The sequence below is a fragment of the Procambarus clarkii genome, chromosome 22, assembly GCF_040958095.1.
Source record: "Procambarus clarkii isolate CNS0578487 chromosome 22, FALCON_Pclarkii_2.0, whole genome shotgun sequence".
NCBI classification, from domain to species: Eukaryota; Metazoa; Arthropoda; class Malacostraca; order Decapoda; family Cambaridae; genus Procambarus; species Procambarus clarkii.
This window is the reverse complement of record NC_091171.1, coordinates 36,666,287-36,677,338: the sequence shown is the minus strand read 5'-3', so window position 1 is coordinate 36,677,338 and position 11,052 is coordinate 36,666,287. Positions and strand designations below refer to the sequence as shown.

At 51.9% G+C, this 11,052-nt stretch overlaps 1 protein-coding gene across 4 annotated transcripts; it reads right to left on the bottom strand.

Annotated features, from left to right (window-relative positions):
• Nucleotides 1–262: 262 nt before the first annotated feature.
• On the bottom strand, nucleotides 263–9,456 carry LOC123756558 (uncharacterized). Of its 4 annotated transcripts, none has more exons than XM_069329301.1 (6): nucleotides 9,281–9,456; nucleotides 6,478–6,517; nucleotides 5,824–5,896; nucleotides 4,174–4,362; nucleotides 3,381–3,502; nucleotides 263–705 (listed from the first exon to the last, which is right to left on the bottom strand). In XM_069329301.1, the coding sequence occupies exons 1-6, from the start codon at nucleotides 9,387–9,389 to the stop codon at nucleotides 564–566; spliced, it is 675 nt and encodes a 224-aa protein (XP_069185402.1). In that variant the 5' UTR covers nucleotides 9,390–9,456; the 3' UTR covers nucleotides 263–563. The 4 variants fall into 4 exon arrangements, with proteins under 4 accessions (XP_069185402.1, XP_069185403.1, XP_045595767.1 ...); XM_069329302.1 differs by having other exon boundaries at nucleotides 9,291–9,392; XM_045739811.2 differs by lacking the exon at nucleotides 9,281–9,456 and adding an exon at nucleotides 8,944–9,184.
• Nucleotides 9,457–11,052: the final 1,596 nt, after the last annotated feature.

The following is an 11,052-nucleotide window of genomic DNA, read 5'->3' as shown; positions in this document are numbered from 1 at the left end:
ACAGACTGGAAGTTGAAATATCAGGACAGGATAGGTGGTGGGATATGAGGCCACGATACGAGTTAGAATAGGACAGGATGGGATCTAGGATAGAATGACGAAGAGTGAGGGACGGTGCCTAACCAATGGGACCATCGTGGCTCGAACGCCGACCCGCCAGAAACAAGTTTCCATTCGTTGAACCTCATCAACACTTAACCGAAAACAGAGCAGAATATTATTATATATATTATATTATGTGGGGTGTACATAATGAACAATATATATGGTCATTGGCATATTTTTATTGAATGAAATGTAAAAAGTCACATGTACAGCAGGTGAAGCATCGGCGCCGCGTCGATCTAGACGTCTCCCCTGGCATTAGGGGGTTCACGTCGGCTGGGAACCATCATTAGGGGCCGCAGAGAGTCACTAGGGGCGTGGAGAGTCACTAGGGGGCGTGGAGAGTCACTAGGGGGGCGTGGAGAGCCACTAGGGGGCGTGGAGTCACTAGGGGGCATGGAGAGTCACTAGGGGCCGTGGAGACCCACTAGGGGGGCGTGGAGTTCCCCTATACACCTTCAAGAGCGTTCGGTGGCGTTGAGAGAGAGGGTCGGCGGCCGAGGACAGGCGGGGAATGACTCGCAACTGTGGAGGCGTCTTCCCGCCTTCCCTGCCACCGCTGCCATCCTCCCGCCTCCTGAGGCGCCTTCAACCATCCTCCTGGCGGGAAGAGGGTCAGTGTTTACACTTTAGTTCCTTTTATTATGCAAGTCCCCATACCCGTCCTGTGAGTGGTAGTGGACCCCATACCCGTCTTGTGAGTGGCAGTGGGGTCCCATACCCGTCCTGTGAGTGGTAGTGGACCCCATACCCGTCTTGTGAGTGGTAGTGGGGTCCCATACCCGTCCTGTGAGTGGTAGTGGGGCCCCATACCCGTCCTGTGAGTGGTAGTGGACCCCATACCCGTCCTGTGAGTGGTAGTGGACCCCATACCCGTCCTGTGAGTGGTAGTGGGACCCCATACCCGTCCTGTGAGTGGTAGTGGGGCCCCATACCCGTCCTGTGAGTGGTAGTGGACCCCATACCCGTCCTGCGAGTGGTAGTGGGGCCTCCATACCCGTCCTGTGAGTGGTAGTGGGGCCCCCATACCCGTCCTGTGAGTGGTAGTGGGGTCCTATACCCGTCCTGTGAGTGGTAGTGGGGCCCCCATACCCGTCCTGTGAGTGGTAGTGGGGCCCCCATACCCGTCCTGTGAGTGGTAGTGGACCCCATACCCGTCCTGTGAGTGGTAGTGGGGTCCCATACCCGTCCTGTGAGTGGTAGTGGACCCCATACCCGTCCTGTGAGTGGTAGTGGGGCCCCATACCCGTCCTGTGAGTGGTAGTGGACCCCATACCCGTCCTGTGAGTGGTAGTGGGGCCCCATACCCGTCCTGTGAGTGGTAGTGGACCCCATACCCGTCCTGTGAGTGGTAGTGGATCCCATACCCGTCCTGTGAGTGGTAGTGGGGCCCCATACCCGTCCTGTGAGTGGTAGTGGACCCCATACCCGTCCTGTGAGTGGTATTGGGGCCCCCATACCCGTCCTGTGAGTGGTAGTGGGGCCCCATACCCGTCCTGCGAGTGGTAGTGGGGCCCCATACCCGTCCTGTGAGTGGTAGTGGGGGCCCCATACCCGTCCTGTGAGTGGTAGTGGGGCCCCCATACCCGTCCTGTGAGTGGTAGTGGGGCCCCATACCCGTTCTGTGAGTGGTAGTGGGGCCCCATACCCGTCCTGTGAGTGGTAGTGGACCCCATACCCGTCCTGTGAGTGGTAGTGGATCCCATACCCGTCCTGTGAGTGGTAGTGGATCCCATACCCGTCCTGTGAGTGGTAGTGGACCCCATACCCGTCCTGTGAGTGGTAGTGGGGTCCCATACCCGTCCTGTGAGTGGTAGTGGACCCCATACCCGTCCTGTGAGTGGTAGTGGGGCCCCATACCCGTCCTGTGAGTGGTAGTGGACCCCATACCCGTCCTGTGAGTGGTAGTGGGGCCCCATACCCGTCCTGTGAGTGGTAGTGGACCCCATACCCGTCCTGTGAGTGGTAGTGGATCCCATACCCGTCCTGTGAGTGGTAGTGGGGCCCCATACCCGTCCTGTGAGTGGTAGTGGACCCCATACCCGTCCTGTGAGTGGTATTGGGGCCCCCATACCCGTCCTGTGAGTGGTAGTGGGGCCCCATACCCGTCCTGCGAGTGGTAGTGGGGCCCCATACCCGTCCTGTGAGTGGTAGTGGGGGCCCCATACCCGTCCTGTGAGTGGTAGTGGGGCCCCCATACCCGTCCTGTGAGTGGTAGTGGGGCCCCATACCCGTTCTGTGAGTGGTAGTGGGGCCCCATACCCGTCCTGTGAGTGGTAGTGGACCCCATACCCGTCCTGTGAGTGGTAGTGGATCCCATACCCGTCCTGTGAGTGGTAGTGGACCCCATACCCGTCCTGTGAGTTGTAGTGGACCCCATACCCGTCCTGTGAGTGGTAGTGGACCCCATACCCGTCCTGTGAGTGGTAGTGGACCCCATACCCGTCCTGTGAGTGGTAGTGGGACCCCATACCCGTCCTGTGAGTGGTAGTGGGACCCCATACCCGTTCTGTGAGTGGTAGTGGGCCCTCATACCCGTCCTGTGAGTGGTAGTGGACGCATACCCGTCCTGTGAGTGGTAATGGACCCCATACCCGTCCTGTGAGTGGTAGTGGACCCCATACCCGTCCCGTGAGTGGTAGTGGACCCCATACCCGTCCTGTGAGTGGTAGTGGACCCCATACCCGTCCTGTGAGTGGTAGTGGGGCCCCATACCCGTGCTGTGAGTGGTAGTGGGGGCCCCATACCCGTCCTGTGAGTGGTAGTGGACCCCATACCCGTCCTGTGAGTGGTAGTGGACCCCATACCCGTCCTGTGAGCGAGTGACAAAGGTGTTGGTGGCACAAATGGTTTAAATACTGCATATTACAGTGAGAGGAAGCGAGGGAGGTGTTATTCTTCTACCTCTTATTAGCACTGACACAACCAAATAAATGCAGACTACTGTATAATGATAGAAAATGGGAAACTAGGTAATGATAAAAAATGGGAAACAGTAATGATAAAAAGGGAAACGAATTAACGTTAAATAAGAGAAAATTAATGTAGTAATTGTTAATATTATTTATAAGGTTAATCTATTCCTACCACTGTTATTATTAATTTAAAGTTACTGCATTAACACACAGAATATTAAAAATAACATTGTCGTGTCATTTACGACAGACACCAGAACAATTAGCTACAAATTCTTCAATGGAGTGAGCAAAGAGTTGCACCACCAGACGAGACACATCAACAAACCAGTCAACAAGGGCTGGAGGATGATGACTCACGTCAGTAGCGTAGCTATAACCCGGCCAGCAGTGCCATAGTGCCGAGCCAGCACCCAGTTAGCGTGGCACACTCTCCGCTGGAGGCACTCGCCCTCAGCGTCCGCCCTTGACTGCCACTCCTCCTGCAGGAGACGTGGCACTCTTAGTTAATGGCTGGGGTCAGGTTAGAGGAGGAGGAGGAGCAGGGGGGAAGGGTAGTATGGGTGTCTTGTAGGGTCACTTAAGGGGTACTATGAGGTCATGTTGAGTCCTCTAAGTTCACGTGGTGTCTAGTAACGTGAAATCAGGAGTCGGTGTTGACACACTAACGCTGTTTTTATATCCATTACATAAATTGCATATGTATTTATAAAATAACATACTTAGCCAACATATATTAAACAGGTTTTAGTTTTAATGTGACAAATTCTTTAATTAATGAGTTGTATCACGGATTATCTTCATTTATTTCCCGTTATAATTATGATAATTGAGATAAGTCTTGTTAAAAGCACGCCAGGTAGGCCCTTAGTACAGAAGCCATGAGGTGTGTTGGGCACACTCACCACCAGAGGGCCGAGAAGTTGGCCAACTCACCACCAGAGGGCCGAGAAGTTGGCCAACTCACCACCAGAGGGCCGAGAAGTTGACCAACTCACCACCAGAGGGCCGAGAATTTGGCCAACTCACCACCAGAGGGCCGAGAAGTTGACCAACTCACCACCAGAGGGCCGAGAAGTTGGCCAACTCACCACCAGAGGGCCGAGAAGTTGGCCAACTCACCACCAGAGGGCCGAGATGTTGGCCAACTCACCACCAGAGGGCCGAGAATACTTGGTAGGGCGTCGTAAAGATGTTCGCTGCCTCCTTCGCTAATGAAGGTTAGAATGTCCGGTTCATCCTCCCAATTGCTTCCATTTTCCCACAGCACACGGCCGTCCGTCCACCTTTTTTTCCTCGCGAGGGCGGCCTCTTTTTCTGCGGTGACGTAGTCCACAATGTCCTGTGTGAAGTGGTACTTATATGGGGCATAATCAAAGGAACATTCAATGCACTTCATGCCTGAAATATATACAGTGAAGTATATGTAAGCAAGTAGCAATCAATAATTTAATAAACATTATTATATATACATATAATAATATATACAGTACATACATACATACATACATATAATATTATATATATATATATATATATATATATATATATTATATTATATTATATATATATATATATATATATATATATATATATATATATATATAATATAATATATATATATATATATATATATATATATATATTATATTATATTATATATATATATATATATATATATATATATTAATATATATATATATTAATATTATTAATATATATATATATATATATATATATATATATATATATATATATATATTATATATATATAATAACAAGCCTGAATGGGCCCCAGGCATACATGCAACTGAAAACTCACACCCCAGAAGTGACTCGAACCCATACTGCCAGGAGCATTTTGCAACTGGTGTACAGGGCACCTAATCTACTCGACCATCACGACCGGACAAAAGCTGATGGTAGCCGAGGCTATTTGCCCATCAGCCCGCCGGCACTCTGATGGTAATCTTGGGCATAGTATTTTATCAAATCACCTCATTCTTTGGGGCACCATGAAAGCTACTAGACCTGAGAGAATATCACCATGGGTGTTAAAAGAAGCAGCACAGGCCCTCAGCATACCTCTAATGCTAATCTTTAACGAGACCCTTACAAGGGTGGTATTGTCCAGCTGCTGGAAGGAGGCTAATGTGGTGCTAATCTACAAGAAAGGAGATAGAGATGAATCGCTTAACTACAGACCAGAGTCGCTTACAAGCATTCCCCTGCAAAGTACTTGAAAGAATGATAAGGTTATGACTAGTTTCACACTTAGAAAGAAATGGGTTTGGAAAAGAACAAGAACATGGCTTTAGGGAAGGGAAATCACGAACCTCCTGTAGTTTTATGACAAGGTAACGGAAATCAGGCAAGAGAGAAGGCTGGACAGACTGCATATTTCCGGACTGCCTAAAAGCCCTTGATACAGTACCACACAGAAGAAGGTTACTATACAAATTTGAGAGGAACGCGGGAGTAGGCGTCACCCCATCCTCACCCTAGCATGGCAACTTACCCTGAGCATGGCAACTCACCCTGAGCATGGCAACTCACCCTGAGCATGGCAACTCACCCTGAGCATGGCAACTCACCCTGAGCATGGCAACTTACCCTGAGCATGGCAACTCACACTGAGCATGGCAACTCACCCTGAGCATGGCAACTCACCCTGAGCATGGCAACTCACCCTGAGCATGGCAACTCACCCTGAGCATGGCAACTCACCCTGAGCATGGCAACTCACCCTGAGCATGGCAACTCACCCTGAGCATGGCAACTCACCCTGAGCATGGCAACTCACCCTGAGGATGTCAATGAAGAGGATAAACCCCAGTAGGGCCAGCGCTGAGTTACAGTCGACGTGGGGCGAGTGTCTGTAGGAGGGAGAGAGAACAGGATATATTCACCATGTTTAGCTGCCGCAGTATTAGGTGTCCTTACTCCAAGGACCCTCCTGCAGGTAGGTCCTCCTCCTCCTGCAGGTAGGTCCCCCTCCTCCTGCAGGTAGGTCCCCCTCCTCCTGCAGGTAGGTCCCCCTCCTCCTGCAGGTAGGTCCCCCTCCTCCTGCAGGTAGGTCCCCCTCCTCCTGCAGGTAGGTCCCCCTCCTCCTGCAGGTAGGTCCCCCTCCTCCTGCAGGTAGGTCCCCCTCCTCCTGCAGGTAGGTCACCCTCCTCCTGCAGGTAGGTCCCCCTCCTCCTGCAGGTAGGTCCCCCTCCTCCTGCAGGTAGGTCCCCCTCCTCCTGCAGGTAGGTCCCCCTCCTCCTGCAGGTAGGTCCCCCTCCTCCTGCAGGTAGGTCCCCCTCCTGCAGGTAGGTCCCCCTCCTCCTGCAGGTAGGTCCCCCTCCTCCTGCAGGTAGGTCCCCCTCCTGCAGGTAGGTCCCCCTCCTGCAGGTAGGTCCCCCTCCTGCAGGTAGGTCCTCCTCCACCCCCAACAGAGCTAGCAGCTGACACTCACCCGTAGCTGCGAGACGAGGCCGCAGAGGTCACCATAAACGCTGCAACACAGAGATACCAAAGTTAGTATTGTCATAGTAATTATACTGTTAATGTCTTTATCTTATCATCACCACCATCCCCATCACTACCGTCACCATCATCACTATCTGCATCATCACTTGTGATCACCTTATACCTAAACCGCTCATAACTACCCTCAATGGATACCAAGATCCACTTCAGAATGCAGTATTTCTACAGTAAAACAGTTAAGGAAACATTACAGGAAGACCTAAGTTGAATTTCACTCTTAACAACAGTTTCCTTACTCTCAGATGCCCATGTACTGCGAGGTGAACAGGTGCATCAGTTGTGAGGAAACATGCCCAACCATTTCTGGGGGATCAGATCCGGGATCCTTGATTGTGTGTCAAGGACGTAGACCACTATAATAACACAATTGTGAAATTAAACTGAAAAAAATCTTTCTCATGACGAGTTCTTTGCACAAGAAAATCCTAAAGTTTGAACATAATTGTTCGTCCCAATGGGATATAATGCTCCACAACCAATTTATTATTATCCTTCCCGTGAGATATCCTCATGGATTATACAGCATAGTTATGGTACCATTCTCTGGATGTCAAGTGCCTTGAGAAGGCAAGGAAACTATCAGGGGAAAAGTGCCAAGCCATTACGACTATATAGCACTTGGAAGGGGTCAGGATAAGGATTTGGGATTGGACTGGGGAAAGGAATGGTGCCCAACCACTTGGACGGTCGGGAATTGAACGACGACCTGCGTGAAGCGAGACCGGCACTCCACCGTCCAGCCCAAGTGGTTGGGTAGGTGTCTTGAGAGTGTATAAAGGTTCACTGTGATAACCCCAGGCAGCAGGACCCTCTATTATCTGAGATAACTCAACTGGCCCATGGGACGACGTGTTTAACACAGGGGCTATATATAAGGGGTTAAACATATCAGTCGGAGGTAGAACATGGAACAATGTCGGCCCACGTCACGGGAAGACGGGTCGACGTGTGGGCCCACGTGACGGCAAAGACGGGTCGACATGTGGCCCCCACGTCACGGCAAGACGGGTCGACATGTGGGCCCACGTGACGGCAAAGACGGGTCGACATGTAGGCCCACGTGACGGCAAAGACGGGTCGACATGTGGGCCCACGTGACGGCAAAGACGGGTCGACATGTGGCCCCCACGTCACGGCAAAGACGGGTCGACGTGTGGGCCCCACGTCACGGCAAGACGTGTCGACATGTAGGCCCTCGTCACGGCAAAGACGGGTCGACACGTGGGCCCACGTCACGGCAAAGACGGGTCGACATGTGGGCCCACGTCACGGCAAGACGGGTCGACATGTGGGCCCCACGTCACGGCAAAGACGGGTCGACATGTGGGCCCACGTCACGGCAAAGACGGGTCGACATGTGGGCCCACGTCACGGCAAAGACGGGTCGACATGTGGGCCCCACGTCACGGCAAAGACGGGTCGACATGTGGGCCCACGTCACGGCAAAGACAGGTCGACATGTAGGCCCTCGTCACGGCAAAGTCGGGTCGACATGTAGGCCCTCGTCACGGCAAAGTCGGGTCGACATGTAGGCTCACGTCACTGCAAGACGGGTCGACGTGTGGGCCCCACGTCACGGCAAGACGGGTCGACATGTAGGCCCTCGTCACGGCAAAGATGGGTATCGATCGAGATCCCCTGAAAGTAGAACAACTGACCCATTCCAAGATGCAACCCCATAATAAGTTGACTTAACTCCTGGGTACCCATTCACTGGTATGTCACCAGGGGTGGGGGGAGGGAGGGGCATTTGGTGATAGGAAAACTAATGTAATGTAATGTCAAACAATTAGTATTCTGTCACGTCTGTCTTAGACCACCATCGTGGATATTTGTAATAATTTTTCTCGTTTAATTGAATATAATACATGCATTCCATGGCCCGTGACGGAGGTACTTACTCGTCAGTTATGGCCCGTGACGGAGGCACTTACCGTCAGCCATGGCCCGTGACGGAGGTACTTACCGTCAGCCATGGCCCGTGACGGAGGTACTTACCCGTCAGCCATGGCCCGTGACGGAGGCACTTACCCGTCAGCCATGGCCCGTGACGGAGCCACTTACCCGTCAGCCATGGCCCGTGACGGACGCACTTACCCGTCAGCCAAGGCCCGTGACGGAGGTACTTACCCGTCAGCCATGGCCCGTGACGGACGCACTTACCCGTCAGCCATGGCCCGTGACGGAGGCACTTACCCGTCAGCCATGGCCCGTGACGGAGCCACTTACCCGTCAGCCATGGCCTGTGACGGAGCCACTTTCCCGTCAGCCATGGCCCGTGACGCAGGCACTTACCGTCAGTTATGGCCCATGACGCAGGCACTTACCCGTCAGCCATGGCCCGTGACGGAGCCACTTACCGTCAGCCATGGCCCGTGACGTAGTCACTTACCGTCAGCCATGGTGGCGGGGCCGTAGCCTACTTGAGGTAACAGAGACGGTGTTCCCGCCTATATCACGGGCGTCACTCGTCGAGCAGGGCGCAAATTGCCTCAGCTACGTGGTAGTTAAGTCAGGAGCCAGGCGGAGGGGGGCGCTAGCGTGGCGGCGACGGCGGGTCAGCGATGGTAATGTTAACAGTACCGTAGTCTACTGCTGTTAGCTCTCCCCCGGCCGCGCCCTCCGCCGTACGACACCTGCTGCTGCTGCTGCTTCACCTGGCGCCGTGCTCTACGGCTGGCAGCGCTCCATTAATTACCGTACAATTCCTGGGTATTTAAACTATTTACTTGAGTTTACCTGAGGGGCCACTGTGACCTTAACGGGGACAGGAAGCCTGTAAGTTGTTAAACGGCTCCCATACACCGAAAGGTGTTTCCCATTTCTCGGTGTATTCATCAGGTAGTTCTTTCTCTCTGTATGCTACTCTGTAAGCACTTCAACCTCATGAACCTGCAACGTACAAACCCAGGCAACCCACTAACCAATCGAGGCCGATGTATAGAAAACGTAGATATTTGTGCAGCCCGCCCTCATAATCAAAGTCCATTCCATGCACCCGCCAAACCCCCTGTTTATGAATGAAAAGCGGTTTACACACGACTCACAACTGCTGACGTTCGAACATATCCGGAACAAGTGTTTCACTGACGAATTTTGTTCGAATCACAACGCTATAAATGCTTCACCCACGTACTACAAATACAAATAATCGCCAACAGAACCTAAACACCTAACCTAACCTATGCCTATATATGCACAATATGATAATATATTATAATATTAGTTTATATTTGAAAAAATTCCCGTTTTGAATGAACAGCATGAAAAAATTATGAATGCGTCTGTGGGGGTCGACCGCTGGAGGGAATGGATTTGGTCCAAGGACGGGTTGGTTTGTGAGCCGTTACGTTTCTTAATAGTTGCATTTGTAACGGTTACGATAACGTAAAAATCGCGACCTATCACCACAAAATATGCAACATGCAAGTTGTAGAGCTTAGAGGCTCTACTTGTGGACGGTCTCCAACCACTGTTGATATAGCGATATACAGTACAGTACATTTTGTAACTAGTTTATCAACACTGTAATTTGCTTAGCTAAATGAATTTTGGGGTTCATTGTTGAGCCCATTATATGCCTCTGTATCACTTCCCACTGCCCCCACAGGAGGGGTATGGGGTCCACCCCCCACAGTAGGGGGTATGGGGTCCACCCCCCACAGTAGGGGGTATGGGGTCCACCCCCACCCCCTACAGGATGTGAATGGGGTCCACCCCTTCCACAGGATGGGTATGGGGTCTACCCCACCCCCTACAGGATGGGAATGGGGTCCACCCTCACAGGATGGGTATGGTGTCCACCCCACTCCCAACAGAATGGGTATAGGATGCATAATAAGTAAACTAAACTAATTATTAGTTAAAAGAACCCGTTGTACACTGGAAGTTTACTGTAGTACAGAATAATGTTCAGTATTACACCATATACTTGCTGATTAGTCAGTAGGCTCTTGTGGGGGCCATAATGGTCCCCCCCAGAGGTTGATAGGCCTTATAGGCCCAACAGTAAACAAAACTGTTTCCATAACATACCGTACAAGATGTGTAGACACAGGCAGATAGTTTCACTTGATATTCCGAGAGCATATCCCATACCCCATCCTGTGGAGAGGGGACCCATACCCATCCTGTGGAGAGGGGACCCATACCCATCCTGTGGAGAGGGGACCCATACCCATCCTGTGGAGAGGGGACCCATACCCATCCTGTGGAGAGGGGACCCATACCCATCCTGTGGAGAGGGGACCCATACCCATCCTGTGGAGAGGGGACCCATACCCATCCTGTGGAGAGGGGACCCATACCCATCCTGTTGAGAGGGGACCCATACCCATCCTGTGGAGAGGGGACCCATACCCATCCAGTTGAGAGGGGACCCATACCCATCCTGTGGAGAGGGGACCCATACCCATCCTGTGGAGAGGGGACCCATACCCATCCTGTGGGTCGTAGTTAAAGAGGCTTTAACTATCTTCCACAGGTAGGTATAGTTTAAGAC

What these genes read in the sequence shown, in the direction of transcription:
- LOC123756558 (XM_069329301.1), bottom strand. Translation starts at nt 9,389, where the DNA reads ATGAATACACCGAGAAATGGGAAACACCTTTCGGTGTATGGGAGCCGT. An exon ending in GGCCCCTCAGGTAAACTCAA is followed by an intron (nt 6,518 to 9,280) that starts GTAAATAGTTTA and finishes TCTGTGTTGCAG; the next exon opens with CGTTTATGGTGACCTCTGCG. An exon ending in GCCTCGTCTCGCAGCTACGG is followed by an intron (nt 5,897 to 6,477) that starts GTGAGTGTCAGC and finishes TCCCTCCTACAG; the next exon opens with ACACTCGCCCCACGTCGACT.